The sequence below is a fragment of the Diabrotica undecimpunctata genome, chromosome 3, assembly GCF_040954645.1.
Source record: "Diabrotica undecimpunctata isolate CICGRU chromosome 3, icDiaUnde3, whole genome shotgun sequence".
Lineage (NCBI taxonomy): Eukaryota > Metazoa > Arthropoda > Insecta > Coleoptera > Chrysomelidae > Diabrotica > Diabrotica undecimpunctata.
The window spans coordinates 55,525,054-55,542,289 of record NC_092805.1 but is presented as its reverse complement, the minus strand read 5'-3'; the positions used below and the strand labels follow the sequence as shown (position 1 = coordinate 55,542,289).

The following is a 17,236-nucleotide window of genomic DNA, read 5'->3' as shown; positions in this document are numbered from 1 at the left end:
GAGGCATTTCTTTAAAGTTGAATTCTTATAGGTGATTTGAGGAACACTTTTTTATGCTTGATATTAGGGAGTATACAAAACGAAACTTTTTTCTAATTTCTTCCGCAACTCTGTTTATTCCATGTGCATATCGTGTATTAAGTTGGTATAAAACTGTTAACAAACTAAACAATAAACTGAACAATGATTTGCAAAAGGACAATTCTAATCATACCCCTCGCAATAAACTTTTGAAACACCCTTTTATTACGGGATTATAATCGGTTACCTGCTAAAACAACACCAAGAATATTGACTAGTATCTATAGGTACTATCGGTAATATTGAAGTCTGACATACTGAAATAAAAATGAACATTGGAATTTCCAGTTACCTAGTCATACCATTATCTACGGTTAGATAAATATTATTTACAATACGCAATTCGAAATAAATTGGCGTTTATGCAATTTTTATATAACTATGCAAAATCCCCAGATATTTTCATAAAATTTGCAAAATATGCAATATCGTTGCTGTTAATGCAAAATGCCATATGTTTCAAAATGCACTTTTCAGGAGACAAAAAAAACTGAATAATATTTACTGTGTGAGTAGTGTTTTTCTCCAAATTAGAAGATATACAATATGTATTGTCCTTTGTCTTTAAGTATATCTTCTAATTTGGAGAAATACACTACTCACACAATAAATATTTCAGTTTTTTTTGTCTCCTGAAAAGTGCATTTTTTAACATATGACATTTTGCATTAACGGCAACGATATATGCATGTCTAATCATTAGCATGCAACCTTAAATAGACATCCCTAGAAAATCTTATTTTTTTTATATTTTAATTTTACATATTTCATCAAATTGATTGGTTTCATATTTTATTTTTTTACTGAGATTCTCTGAAAGCACTTTTTGCCAATGGCAAGTCATTGTTTTTTATTGAATCCATAGAAAAATATGCGTAGTTTCGAAGGTAATTTATTCCAAACGAATATTAAGACCACCCTGGGATTTGCTGTATTTATTCTCTTTCATTATTGGTATTTTCTCTGTCACTACTATTTCCTCAGGGTTATTAGCACTTACATCATTTTTACCCAACTCGAAGTTGCACTTAATGCGGTAAGTTGAGTAAACTTAATTAGAAAGTACCTGGGATGTTCTGAGGACCTGAATGTTGTCAACAGAAAAAATCCTGAGAGCTTCTTGAAGCTCTCTTCTGTTGAAAGTAGCATCGGAGAAAGCAATAAAGGATGAGAGAGTTATCTCAAAGTCAGATACATCTTTATGAAATATCAATTTTTTTATGACCCTGCATCAACTACAGCAGGGGGTACAAACACAAATTACAAGTATTAAATTTCTTACAATGTGTATATAACTTAAATATATTCTATTAAACACTGTAAAATTTAATGTCTTTCAAATATTTCAGCACTCGGTTGAACTGGCAGCTTAGTAGGTCCTTCATGTTGGTAGAGAGGTTATTTTTTCTTCTTCTTGGATGTATGTTTTGCATTCTAATAGAATACGTTTCACAGTGATTTGGATCTTGCAGTTGTGACAGAAGGGGATGGCTTCTTTATTTATTAAAATATGGGTTGGTATAGTATGTCCTAATCGTAGTCGAGTTATCACTTGTTCACAACGTTTGAGTGGGAGTGGTAAGGTGGTGCCGACAGTTTCTATAACATCTTTTAATTTGTTGGATGTGGAATTCCAGTTACTCTGCCATAAGTTGGTAATATGGAGTAATATTTTTTAATGGAGGTTTTATGGTCGTTTCTTGTTAGCATGTGTGACACAGGGATGCTTTCATAAATCTTTTTTATTTACACAAAAGTTTGTCAGATGACTCCGAAAGATTTTACAGGTATTTTATATTAAATTAAAATACGGCTGCCCATATTTTAAAAAAGTATGAGATGCTGTTTAACGATATTTAGTAACTATATTTGGGAATAAGCTTTTCTTTACTTATAAAATAATAAAAAGATATTCATCAAAAATGGCAAATCGCCAAAACATTTGAACTTTTGAACGATATTAAATTGTTTTTATCAGAATTTGTCCAAACCAGAATCTGTTTAAATCACAGACCGATAAACAAAGGACATTTACATAAAGTGCTATTGAAAATTCACCGTGAGTAAATAACAAACATAAAATAATATACATACATAATAAATGATCCTTTTTGCCAGACACGTATAGATAGATCTAATTAAATTAATGGTATGTCATATATATATATATATATATATATATATATATATATATATATATATATATATATATATATATATATATATATATATATGTTAGATCACTAATCACTTATTTGACTTTTTAAAAAAGAACTTTATTTGTTACAAATTAAATATTAAATAATAGTACAAAATTAAATTAATTTAAAATGACTACATTAACTGGACTGGTCGAAGTTGCAGCTAAGAGTGGTTCCGGCATCTGAGAATGGTAATTTATATGTTTGGTATGAAGTGCTGAATTGCTGTTCCCATGAATATTGGCCAACGGTTCGTACAAAGTTCTAATGCGTGTTCAGCGGTTTCTATGGGAATGGGATGATGAAATCTGAAGTCGGCGAACTTAAGCTAGTTCAAGGTTAATATTTTCTCATATAACAGCTCCCCTTATTAGTGAAAAGTCAATGCCATTGCTTTGACTTTTACAGAGTAATTGGTGTTTCTGCTTCGCTTTCTTGTTGGACATTGGGTCTTCTTCTGAAGGAGGCTAAGCCCTGAAGTTTCTGTCTAATGGAATTTCTGCGTGGTAATGAAGTTGGACGCTGATCCTGGGACAAGGAGATTGCAATTTTTGGGAATATTTTGGTTCGGTATTTGCAGAAAAGGTATAAGATAACTAGGATAATAATCAGGGATAAGGTTGATATAGTGAATAAGGGTAGATGTTCCTCAATGAATGATTGGCTCATAATATGGTCCAGTTCTTCTGAATATTGGTCCAATTTGTGTTGTGCAATATTTAAGTCATCTACGTTGATCTTACTGAGTTTAAGTGGTTTCAATTTTGATAGGTGACTCTTTGTCTCAAAATGGTCACAGCATCTGTAGGGTACGTTAACTGGGTGACTTCTATACGTGATATTTGTATATTTCTCAATTTGGTCTCTAGCATGAATTCTGGTACTGCCGATGAATGCAATACCTTCGGGAATTAATCTTAAGATTGAATTTGTTTTGATTATTTGTGTAGTGACGTCTTTTCTTGCACATTTGATTGTTACTGGTAATGGATCGGAAATGGTTAGTAACCATAAATTTCGGTCAATTTCTTGTACATTGTAACCTTGTGCCAAGAGCATGGACATCTGGCAAGTTTTTGGTAAGTTGCTAAGAGGTTTCAAAAGCTGGGCTTCACATATAGCATCTGTGTCTATGGGATACGGAAGAATGTCTGTACACATTCTTTGGTTTTGACTGATTTGTTTGCATTTTTCGGTGTCCATGGGTAAGACATATGAAATTGAATCATCATCTCGCGCTATGTATTTATGAACAGTTGAAAGTATATGATGAAAACCAGTTTGATTATCTAATATTGGTATTGAATATAATTGATACAAGGTGAATATTTCGGGATCAACTAACGGAATTTCGAGAACGAAAACAATTTTTGAATCAAGCTGATAAGCTTGCAGTTTTATTATGTCAATATACTGAGCTATATTTGACATATAAGTGGGTAGAGGCAATACGTTATTTTGTAATGACTGTGAGATTTCTTTTAATGCGTCCATTAAGTCTATGGGCGAAATAATAGAACTATGTAGAATTTGCAGGCGAGAGAATGTTATAGAATTTAGTATATCATTTAAATAATTTTCTAAAAATACGTAGCTTTCCATTAAGGACTCACATAAATCTAGTATTTGTAATTGTGCTTGGTAAAAGGATATGTCATTATTAATGTCCAGAAGTGTAGTCTCGATAGTTTTTAAGTCTTTGTTAAAAGTTTCTTCGTCTATTTGCAATTTTTGAATTGTAGTGTTGAAAGTTCTTATAACTGAAGTGGTAACAGATATTTGATTTTTTAGGAGATTTTCAATTTGAGTTTCATCGGAATTTATCTTATTTATACATTTATTAAAGTATTCGCCATCAGAGGCGTCTAAATTTCCAGTAATAGATTTCCAGATTGTTCCAATACCATTTACTAAACCGCGTTTTAGGCGTTTATTATAAGGTACTGTGTCAGAGGTTATTTCTTTATATTTTAAATTAACGGAGTTTGAGATTTGTTTTAGCAGACTAACATGTGTCTGTACTTCGGCTTGAAAGGCAAGTTTTCTCGGTGTATCCACGTTAATAAATTTTTCTAACAGGTTTTCCAAAATTCTGTCATTATTGGATATTGTAGTTTTGATAGGTAATAATTCTTTGTAAACAAGTAAAGTCCATTTGTCATTAGATATTCGTATAGTTCCTTTTTCATGAAAAAATATTCCAATTGTGTTATTAATTGGAGTGAGGAGAATTTGGGATTGGACGATAGGAAGGAGTCCATAGAATCTGTAAAGGAAAATTATTCAAAATAAGGTTTGAGTCTGTCAAAATTTACTTTAGAGGTTTGGTTAGTTTTGGGGTTAAGGATAATTGCGGAATTTGTAGAAACTTCTTGAATTTCGAAAGGTCCATTAAAAAGATTATCCGATTTTGATTTAATTTGTGATTCTTTTACGTAAACTTTGTCACCAATTTTAAAATCAGGTCTTTGTTCTGAAATATTCTCGTCAAATCTTACTTTCGCCTTTTCTTTCTGTCTTTCTGTTTTTGCTCTGGCTACTTTGTAAAAATATTCCATGCGGTTATTCAGGTCTCGAATATATTTACTCATTAGTGTTTTTTGATTGTATAGAGTTTCTGGTGGTCGGCCTGCAGTGTGCCCAAATATAAGTTCATATGGTGTGAAACCGTGGGTCTTATTCTTTGTGTTGTTATAGCATATTATTGCATAAGGAAGTATAGTGAAGGGATGATCGTTTGGGTTCTCGGCTTGATTTGCTCTAATCATTTCTGAGAGTGTGGCATGAAACCTTTCTATAGATCCATTAGATTGTGGATGGTTAACGCTAGAAAATGTTAGTTTAATGTCGTATAATTCGCATAGATCTTTGATTATAGCATTCTCGAATTCTCGACCGCAGTCACAATGAATTCTTAGTGGTGTTCCATAGTGTTGAAAAAAGAGTAGGAGTGTCTTGACTACTGTTACTGCCTTTTTGTCTTCCAAAGGATAGGCTTGCGTGAATTTTGTCAATTCGTCACGAATAGTTAAAGCGTAGTTCCTAGTAGGGTATTCGAATATGTCCATATTTATTCTTTCGAATGGTGTTTTTGGAGTTTCTGTTATGACTAGTGGTCCACTTAAGTTTTTCCTGCAAATCTTAACTTTTTGGCAAATTTCACATGCTTTTACAAATTTCTCTACATCTTTTGTTAAATTCTTCCAGTTGTATTTCTGCTTTATTCTTCTGACAGTTTCGTTTATTCCTCGATGTAAGTTGTTTTTACCGCAATGGTAATGATCTAAAATTTGAGGGATTTCGTCTTCGCTGGCTGTTTTAATTATATTTTGACAGATTCTTAATTTTAATTCTTTGTCAGCAAAAATATAAGAAAATATCTCTAGGATAGGTAGTTCGAGATTATTTTCGACGCAATATATTTTTGATTCATCGAATTGATCTTTATTTGCAAAAAGTACAAGAAACAAGTGTGATATTACTCGTTCGGGATCAAACGGTAATGGTATAATAAAATATTTTCGATCTTTTACAGTTTTGCTGTGTACAATATTAATTCTTCGGTTACTGTATTCCATGTTTTCTTCGAATATGTCATTCATTATGTTCTCGTGGAGATCTTCAAGTTTATTTTGCCAAAAAAATGTAACAATATTTTTGTTGGATTTGTCTAATAAGTCCGTATTCGATGTTTCAATTTTAGAATAATCGATTATTGACTTTGTTCTATACAGTTCGATAAACTTGTCAAGTTCTTCGGACATTTTTTCTATATTTTCTTCATCGTCGTCTTCGTTTTCTTGAGTTTCCGTATCATCTTCATTCGATGCATGTAATGAGATTTTTGATTGAAAGTTTGCACAATCCTTGAAATGGTTAATCTTTATCCTTGAGAGGGCATCTGCATTTCTGTTTATTTTTCCTGCGCGATGTTCTATTTTATAATTGTATTCTTCGAGTTTTAGGCGCCAACGCGCTAATCGGCTTCCGGGATCTTTTATCGAGAAAAGCCATGTAAGGGGTCGATGATCGGTAATCAGGGTGAATTTTCGGCCAAAAAGATATGGTCTAAAATGTTTGACTGCCCATACGATAGCTAATAGTTCTCTCTCTATAGTCGAATATTTTGTTTCGGCACCGCATAATGTTCTGGAGGCATAAGCTATGGGTAAATCTTTTCCAATAGGGCCTTGCGATAGAACAGCTCCAATCGCGAATGCACTAGCGTCAGTTGTTAGTAAAAATGGTTCCTCAAAATTGGGATATATAAGTATTGGATCTGAAGTTAAAATATTTTTGAGTTCGTTAAAGGCTTCTTTGCAATCAGAATTAAAAATAAAAGGTACGTCTTTCTGAAGTAGTTTCGTAAGTGGTTTAGAAATTTTGGCAAAATTTGGAATAAATCTTCTATAGTAACCGGCTAAGCCTAAGAATGACTTTATTTCTTTGGTGTTCTTTGGTTCCGGGAAGTTTTTGATGCAAGATATTTTAGCTGGATTTGTTTTTACACCATTTTCTGTTACAAGGTGGCCCAAATATGCTACTTCTTTTCTTAAAAATTCGCACTTGTCTGGCTGTATTTTTAAATTTGCTTTTCGTAACCTTTTAAAAACTTCTGTTAGTCGTGACATGTGATCATGAATAGTGGGTGAATAGATAATTATGTCATCCATATACACTAAGCATCTTTCGTTTTGTATTCCTAAGAGGATGTTGTCCATTACTCTCTGGAAAGTAGATGGAGCATTCATTAGTCCGAATGGCATGCGAACAAATTCGTAATGTCCATTTTCGACGGAAAAGGCCGTTTTCTGGATGTCTTGTGGCTCGATTTCAATCTGGTGAAATCCAGACGCTAAATCTAGTGTTGTGAAGTATTGGCATCTTCCTAGTTGGTCCAATAGTTCTGATATTTGTGGTAGAGGATAACGGTCTTGTACTGTGAGTTCGTTGAGTTTTCGATAATCAATAACAACTCGCCATTTTTGTTTTCCTGACGCATCTAATTTCTTCGGTACGACCCAGACTGGACTCGACCAGGGCGAGACACTTTTCCGGATTATTCCTTCTTCTAACATTTTATTAATTTGCGTCTTTACCTCTTCCTTATGTATTTGAGGATATCTATAGGATTTAGTGAAGACAGGTTTAGCGTTGTTTGTTTCGATTTTGTGCTTGATTTCGTTTGTGAAGGTCAGTTTGTCGCCTTCGACATAAAATATATCTGCGTATTCAGTACATATATCTAGAATTAGTTCTTGTTCTTCGCAATTTAGATGATCAATTCTTAGTTGTTCTTTAATTATTCGTGTTCTATCTACTACGGGTTCTTCAAAATCATTTCCGTTGTAGGATAGGATTGTCTCCGAATTTTTGAAAGGTTCGATTGAAATGTCTGAAAATTCGATTGTCTTCGGCATAGCATTAGCATTTAGTATGGAAGTTAAGAATTCTCCATTTTCATCTACATGGACTAATGCATGAGGTAATCTAACTTTTTCTATTTCTTGAGCTGATAATATGGCATCTGTATTTGATAAGTTGCATTTTAGTCTGCATATTTGTTCGGTCCGGCTGTCAATGGTAATTCTGTTTTTTCCTTTTATTCGTTTTCTCTCTGGTCTTTCAAGATTTTTGTCTTGATCTCGATTGTTTACGATAGTATATTTTTCATTTATAGGGTTTTGATATTTTAAATTTGATTCCTGTTTAGAATCTGATTTAATTTTTATTTTAGGTTCGTTTTGTCTTATTTCTGTGGGATGTGTCGGTGTTTTGTCTTTAGGAGGTGTGTTTGTCTCGTGTCCTACTTTGTGAAGGGTGACAGTTTTAAAATTTGTATGCAACTGTCGGGATTTAAGATCTATTACGCATTCATAATGATCTAGAAAGTCTAGGCCTATTATGCCATCGAAATCAATGTCTAAATTGAAAATAAAGACTTTGTGAGGATTATTGTCAGTGAAGGGAATTAGGACAGATTCTGTTATTAACAATTTTTGATCGGTTATACCTTGAATAGTAACGTTTTCAGGAAATCTATTATGATAATTGCGTGCTGTGTTTTCTTTGAAAACAGTGATTCCAGCACCAGTGTCGATTAAAAGTTTAAAAGTGTTGGTAGCATCGTTAATGTAATATAAATTTTTGGAACTCATTGTATGAAATGGGGTTACATGAATGTCTGTTCGGGAAAATTGAGATTCGGATGGAAGTTGTCCAAGTTGAGTGCTTGGATTTGTTCTTGGATATTCGTAATATCCGTTGAGGGGTTCGTATGATTGGGAGGATGATTTCGATTCTGAAGTGAAAGAAAATCCTGATAATTTTGTGTGTTATTGGTTTCGTAAATGTTATCAGTCTGTGGATTATTTTCTGTATAATAATCTGTTTCATAGTTTTCATAATTATCGGTATTATAATAATTATCTGTATAGTATTCGTCTGTAAAATAGTTAGTCGTCATTTCATCAGGGTATTCGTTTAAAACATGTGCTCTTTGGAAGTTTGGGTTTCTTTGAATAACAGATGGACGATTTTGATTTTGATTTTGAGATGAAAAGGAAGGTCTCTGTTGGTTGAAATTTGGATTATTGGACGAATATTGATTCCTATTAGGGTTCTGATTGTTTTGATAGTTGTTAGGTCCATTATTATATTGGTTTTGGTAACCGTGTGGCCTAGAAAAAGTTTGGTTTGGCTGTACGAAACGTGAAGAGCGGCATTCACTATTTAGATGACCAATGCGGCCACAATTTGTACATTTTGTAAACTGAGATGAGGGTCTTCTCATTGGTTGAGAGGGTTTAGGAATAGTTGATCTAGAAGTAGATTTTTGTTCTTCAAAATATGACAATTGAAGTTCGCGTCTAATACGATTGCTTGCTTCAATGAGATCTTTTGGATTACTAGCCCTAATAATTTGTCCTAGACGAGGTTCTAAACCGGTTAAAAGTGTGTTTAGGGCCATGGTATCGATTAAGTCACATTGGGCAGTTTTTTGATCTGGGGATAAATTTGCTACTTGGATCGAGGCGTGCATTTTTGCATTCAGAACTTGTAAACGGTTAAAGAAAGTTAGAGGAGATTCGTTAGATAGTTGTCTTAGTCTTTGTAAGTCTTGTATTAAGGAGGTCAGGTCTCTACTGTCTCCGAAATGTAGATTTAGTAATTGTTTTATTTCTGTATAAGAAATTGGTTTTCTAGAATTAATAAGCTGTGCAGCTTTACCTTTGAGTTTATTTTTTACGTGAATCGTTAATAGAACGCGCTGATCGCCTGTGGCCATTTTAAAAGCACAGTCGCACGCATCTAAAAATGTAGAAAGAGAAATCGGATCGCCTTCAAATTCTGGGATAATAGAAAATATTTCCGAAAGCTTGTATGGTTCGATTTCTTGTTGAGTCTGGGAACGTGTCTCAGGCATTTTTCGAGAAATTTTTAAACGAAAATGAAAAATAGAAGTATGGAGAAATATAAAATGTATCAGTATATAAGGGAGAAAAAAAAATGTGGTGGTATATAAAGGGCAAAAATGTATTAATATAAAAATATCAAATAATATATCAACAAAAATGTATAAAATATACCAAATAAAAATATATCAAGAAAAATATACCAAAATATAGCAAGTAAAAAAAATATGTCAATAAAATATCAGTATAAAATAGTATGTAAAGAAATATCAATAATTTCAAATATTAGATAATCAACTTGTATTTTTTTTTATGTATCTTGATTAATTGACTTGCAGTATAGTCAATTTCGTAAATTATTATAACAAAATTATTAACGAGATGATTCAAAATCCACTTACATAAAGAAGAACATCGGGACGCCTTGTTCTCTCTGCTCAGCTACCAGGGGCTTCACTAGGTGTTCCTTCCGTAGATCACAGGAGTGAGGTTGTTCGGAGATGCTTTCTTCTTTAAGGGTCGTCTTGTTCTCTCTGCTCGGCTACCAGGGGCTTCACTAGGTGTTCCTTCCGTAGGTCACAGGAGTGAGGACTTCCGTAGATTCTTTGTTCCGTTAAGGGATGAGAATCCGCCGCTGCCAGTGAGTATACACGTGTTCTAGCAACGTTAACAGGATCCTACTGACTTTGCGCCAATTGTTAGATCACTAATCACTTATTTGACTTTTTAAAAAAGAACTTTATTTGTTACAAATTAAATATTAAATAATAGTACAAAATTAAATTAATTTAAAATGACTACATTAACTGGACTGGTCGAAGTTGCAGCTAAGAGTGGTTCCGGCATCTGAGAATGGTAATTTATATGTTTGGTATGAAGTGCTGAATTGCTGTTCCCATGAATATTGGCCAACGGTTCGTACAAAGTTCTAATGCGTGTTCAGCGGTTTCTATGGGAATGGGATGATGAAATCTGAAGTCGGCGAACTTAAGCTAGTTCAAGGTTAATATTTTCTCATATAACATATATATATATATATATATATATATATATATATATATATATATATATATATATATATATATATATATATATGATGAGATTGTTTATGACATACAGACTATGAGGATAACAAATATATTATCAAATCTTACAATGACCGATACTTGGTCAATTCAGCAAATATTTATTTTGCTTGGAGCAGTTTGGAGCTCAAAGACAAACTAATTTGTTTTCTAGCGAATCACTTTCTATCTACCACAAGCCACAAGTGGTTTTCCTCGAACAATCTGCAATATGCACTATCGCTTTGCATAATATTATAGATTTGAATTATTTAGCGACACTTCTCTTCGCTTTGCTTCTCCGTATATGTGCACGCTGCGTGTATATGTTATTGATTATGAACTTTAAGAAAGAAACTGGGAGGGAGAATGAGATGCGATTTTTCTCATAGTTCGCCACTCACACCATTTTTGGAGCATTTTCATTATTTTTCGCAAATATTGTTCTATAACTCTTTTCTACGTAGTTTTAGGTATACGTAGGTACATTTAGTTGAAAGAAAAATGAATTACCTTTAAAATGGTCTATACTAGAAGGTACTGGGACTAATTTTAAGCAAGATACGATTCTTCGAAGTTTTCTACATTTAACGATTTTTGCTATTTACGTCAAAATGCAAAAATTGCGGACGAAAGCTCCACTCTTCATCTTTAAAACCTATTTGAATTTTTTTCGATAGGACACTGATCAAAAGCTATCGAATTTTTACCGTCGAGTTAATACAAATTTGTATACATACAAATATACACTGGCTCTCGTCCGCGACCTTTGGCGTGCCAGTGAGATAGGAGCCAGCTACTGGATACGTGTAAACGTGCTTGTTCAGCGCTGTCCTAGTCAAACACTGGCATACCAGTGAGACTGGTGCCAGTTACTGGATACGTGTAAACCTGTCTTTATATCTATGGAACTGAACGTGACTGATGGATCGTCAAGAAAATAAACAAACATGACCTACCACGATGGTTACCACAAAGCTCGAGTTACAAAACTAACCGAACATATGAGTTATAAAACGCCGTCTACACTCTCGATCGAAGTTCTTCGGACGAAGTGTCGGAGTGAAGTTAATAGAGGCGAGGTGAACGCGAAAAATCGACACATCGAAAGGTGACTCTATACATACTCCTGATGTCGAGTAATGTAGTGTGACAGTTCGTATTCGAACTTCGAACTCTTTGACTCGGACGCGAAAATCCGACACAGAAAGGAAGTAGAACGAGGCGAAGCAAAATCGCATGAAGTACCTGCCTACACTCTCGTACTCGCTGAACTTCGATCAACTTCGCGAGTAGTATAGTGGCCGCTTTAAACAAACTTGTTAAGTAGATCTGACTCATCTAGGGGAAGATGATACACTTAACACTTGCAATGAGTATCATGGTGCTTTATGAGTTTTGTAGACTAGTTTTAATGTTTTTTTGTTAAAAATAACTATTCAAAGAAACACCTATCTCGGAATTCACTTTTCCACTAATTCATATTCCATAGACCTCGATTGACAGGTCATGTTTCGAGAATGGATGACCACATATTGCTAAGAATAGCCCTAGATAGTAAAATGTACCAAAATGAGGGGACACAGAAAAAATAGGAGATTACACGGAGTAAGTTTGCAGCCGACGTGCAACACTGATAATTGTAGTCGAGGTGCTCGGGTCGCCAATGTTTGAGGCGGGAGAAAATACTTTTTTGCCTATTCTTTCCAACGAAATAAATTTAAATAAGAAAGATATCTGATAGTGGACGCGTGAGAGTAGTAATTGTCATTGTTGTTTTGATACATGAAAATTTATAAAGAACTGTAAATAATTTTAGATATACTTTAATCAAATGAAAGGCAGATATCAAGCACAGTTTATTTATTAAATTTTGCCCAAGTACTTTCGCTCCTAGAACATCTTCAGGGACATTTCGTCAAATTTGGCCTTTTTTGACATTCTCAATTGTTGTTGGATAGGCCAAATTTGACGAAATGTCCCTTAAGATGCTCTAGGAGCGAAAGTACTTGGGCAAGATTTAATAAATAAACTGTGCTCGATATCTGCCTTTCATTTGACTAAAGTTCATTTATTCGAGCATTCAACCTTATATCACTTAATTCTAGATATGTACATAAAGCTTTCTGAGTTGTTAGCTATTTAATATTTTTAAAAATGTGATTTTTTTACTTTTCTGACCAAAAAATTACAACACTTATATGCTTTTAGCATTTGCCAATGAATTAAAATCGGTCCAGCAATTAAAATTGTATGAGGCAGATGGATCCAAAGCTTACGATAAAAAAGATTATCGTTTGGTTGTTTTCTGTATGGACAGATGTCTCGATCATGCTCCTACTTGCTACCGATACAAAATTGCCAAAGCAGAATGCCTCACATATCTCGGCCGGTACCAAGAAGCTCAGGAAATTGCCAATAGGTAAATATATATTTGTTTATTTGGATTTACCTAATATATTTACAATGGAGTTCGATTTACTGATAAGATTTTATAAAGTACTGATTAAATATTCCTTAGTATTTCAAGATGTGTTGGTTCGGGATTATTTAGGGAATTATTAAATAAAATAAAACAATTGTTTACACTTTTTTTGTACAATTTGCAAATTAAATAATTTCAGGTAGGTAGTCAAATAGGTAAAAGAGGAATAAAACCTTTCATCCTTAAGGATTTTTAGTAATGGCTTCTTGTTCTTCTTCTTAGTTCAGGCGGGACTCTCATCTCTGCCAGTCTTAAGACCTTTGTACCATACCTTGTTTTTTCATTAAACTTTAAGTCATGAGGCCTTAACAAAGGCCAACATTATTGGTAGTGTTAGTTAGGATCTCTTCTGGTTCAATCCTTAGTTGACCAGTGAATTCCTGCTTCATATCTCTTAGCACATTACAACGGCATAGGATGTGTATGGCAGCCTATTCTTCCATTTCGCATTTTCTGCACCAATGGTTTATTCACCTTACTTAGTTTCTATTGCTCTTCATTTCTTTTGAAGATTCCATATCAGCCACTTCTGAACCTCGTTTTTTGTAGCATATTTGGTGATGCCATAGAATGGTTCTGGTCCTACAAAGATTCCTCTCGATCCTTGTTTGGCCAACAAATCTGCTCGTTCGTTCCCATGCACCTCTTCATGACTCGACACCCATATTAAAGATACTTTATTATCTTTTGCCAGGTTGTTGAGATCTTTGCAGTTTTTCACCAGTTTTGATTTGGCGAGTGGGTTCTTTAATGCCAGAATAGCCGCTTGGCTATTCTGGCATTATGTTGATTCTCTTTGCTTTCGGGTCTCCATCCATGATTTCATCAATGCCACCAAAGCAAAAACTTCTGCCTGGAACACAGTTGTATATTGACCTAGGGTGTAACATTTATTATAATTACATGTCTGCCCAAATACTTCTGATCCAGTACCACGGGCAGTTTTAGACTCATCAGTGAACTATATTAAGTCCCCTTTAATATTTGGGACGTTTGTTCTCTAGATGGTATAATTGTGTTAATCTTCTCAGTGTACAATTATTGCAAATTGTTTTCTGTTCCATAGAGTCAACCAGTGAATGTATATTCATAATACGACAATTTTCATATGTTTTTTAACCAAGGGCCTTCTCCTTGCTGGTTGTCTCTTGCTTTTAACTTTTTCTTGTTATATTATCTTTCTCCCTCCCCATTTTACGTTAGTTTTTCATTTATTTATTACATTTTTTTTCTTTCCAACCGACCCAGTTTTTCTATTCCTAAAAATCATTGTCTTTGTCGCAGTTAAAATGCAAACTATCAAATAATCAATATCACATAACAGTCAGTATTAGTAAATAACATTGATAGCTAAATGTTTTGATGTTTATCTTCTTTTATGGAATCTTCACTTTTTCATTTATATCTATCTATTTTTGTAATTTTAGACATCATATTCAAAGGTATGTTTTGTGCGATGCGAAATTTTCTGGTTACAGGAAAATCAACACTTTAGTTTAATAACTGAAACAAAATTATGTAACTGTTTGTATATTATATCTCATTATTTTCATGCAGTATTCTAAACATCGACAAAGGAAACGCTGATGCCATCTACGTAAGAGGAATGTGTCTCTTCTATGATGACAATTTGGACAGTGCATTCCAACATTTTCAACAAGTGCTGAGATTGGCTCCGGACCACACGAAAGCTATGAATATTTACAAGAGAGCAAGGATATTGAAAAAGATGAAAGAAGACGGCAATGAAGCGTATAAGACCGGCAAATTTCAGGTAAGATCAACTAGTCCAATAATAGTTTTTTGTGATAGGTCCATACACCTACACTTTCGCGCTCTTCACCGAAACTTTGACATTCAGTCTCAGAAGTAGATGCTGATTCCTCTATTCGTTTCATTTAATTTCTCATATAGTGTATTGTCTTCACAAGTGCCACCGAAACTTGAAAATATAGGTAGGAAAAATTGTGGTTTTAAACCTTGGGTCCAATATTGTTGCAATTGCTGGAATCATAGTTTGTTCAATGGTTCCAAATCTTTTTTTTCAATTCTTTTTTTATTTCGACATTTAACTTTTTTACAACTTCACACTGTAAGTGTGGACCTCCCTGATAGTGCTAGTATAAACAAGCTGTCGTTGGAATTGTTGTGCTTATAGTGACATAAGATCTGCTACACTGTTTTGTCAGTTGTTCGAGTGGATGTAAAACTTTTTTTTATATTCTTTAACACGCTAGGAAACGCACGCGAGACAACTTGCCGCAGTTACAGAAATTCTTAAAATAATTCTGTTGTTCTTGTAAAAGAAGACTCGCTGTACTGACTATTCCTCTGTTACTCCTTTACAGTATCCGTTTTCGAAATATATCGTGTTGATTGTTTTGCTGGTCCCAAGATAACTGCAGCCCAGAAACAAAGGCGATTAGAATGTGCTCACGAACATCTGGATTGGAACTTCTCAATGGACTCAGGTATTATTCTCCGACGAAAGTAGGATCTGCCTACACGGTAACTACAAGAAGCGTTGAGTCTATAAAAGACCAGAAGAGTGATTTGTTCAATATTGTATACAAGAAACTGTGTCATATAGAGGCGGCTCTTGTATGTTTTGGGTAGGAATTTCCATGGATGGGAAAACCGTGTTGGTTTTCGAGCTGAAGGATGTGTAGGAGGTTTAATGGCGGATCTGAGAACATCTGAGACATTTTGGAGGAACATGTGTTTCCATACGCAAGATTTATTGGTGATGCCTTTATTTTAATGCACGATGCCATACCACACGAGTCACCATCACCTGTCTGACTAAGATCGGTATACCTACAATAAATTGGCTTGCGTTGAGCCCGGACTTAAATCCAATAGAGCATTGGGATGAGCTTAAACAAAGGGTCCGGAACAGAAATCATGCACCAGGGAGCATAATGGAATCGAGAGCTGAGATTACTGATGAGTGAATAGCAATGCTTCAAGAATTTATTAGAAAAGTCATGTGATTCGTCCGAAATCGATTGGAAAGTGTAATTCGGAATAGGGTATCAAATACTGAAAAATAAAGGAATTCCTTTTTGTAATTGATGATTTCTCTCAAACCGTCTTTCTTGTGTTCGTTCCAATGATGAATATTTAGGAAACTTTGTTCCTATTGTTTTTATTATGCGTCCTCCAAATAATGCATTAGCAGTTTTTGTAAGTTCAATAATAAAGTTATTGTTTTCACATTACATATTTTTATTTTCATACTTCTTACATTAAAACAGAAGGTGTAATCTCAAATCTCGCTTTTGAAAATATTCCTGAAATGTTTTCTAAAAGTTCCTTAGCAACGGACTAGTATTAAGGAATTGTCTATTTTGCGTTTAGAAATTGCGTCTTGAATTAGATATTCTTGACAGATTTCAGGAAAACCGTGTTTAGGTTATTTCCTGTTCGAAATAGAATATAGTATGTTACGCATCTCACGTAGTTTTGTTTTTTTGCAAAATACACAAACGGAAAAAAGCAAACGAATTGTTTCTGTGCTGTGGAATATTGTCGAACACCTTTTTATTTAGCTAACGCAAAGTATACTGGAAACTGCAGAGATGAGAGTACTGAGAAAAATTACAGGAAATACGCTGAGAGATCGAAAGAGAAGTGAAGACGTTAGAAGAAAATGTAACGTGCAGTGTATAAATGAATGGACAGAAAATAAAAAAAAAGAATGGAATAACCTCATAAGCAGAATGGAGGAGTCACCAATCGGCAGAAGTATCGGACGACCGCGCAAAAGATGGAGTGACAACCTTCCATAGAGGTATTAATCCGCCAATGAACAAGCAGAATTGCTTATAAAGAGGAAGAAGAAGAAGACCTTTTTATTTACGTTGTCTGTCGGAAACGTGATTCTACTTTTAATATTTGGCCCATTCCTCAGTAAAGTGGTAAATTAGAAGTAAAATAAAAAAAATTGTATTTATTTATACATCTTAAAAGGCATTTTTTTGTTTCTAC

General features: G+C 34.1%; 1 protein-coding gene across 1 annotated transcript in view; it reads left to right on the top strand.

Annotated features, from left to right (window-relative positions):
- Positions 1–17,236, top strand: part of Tpr2 (Tetratricopeptide repeat protein 2) — a 67,932-nt gene that overhangs the window by 38,333 nt on the left and 12,363 nt on the right. The window contains exons 4-5 of the mRNA XM_072525941.1: positions 12,973–13,183; positions 14,804–15,020. Of these exons, the coding sequence (XP_072382042.1) occupies positions 12,973–13,183; positions 14,804–15,020 (428 nt within the window). The remainder of the gene's footprint in view (positions 1–12,972; positions 13,184–14,803; positions 15,021–17,236) is intronic.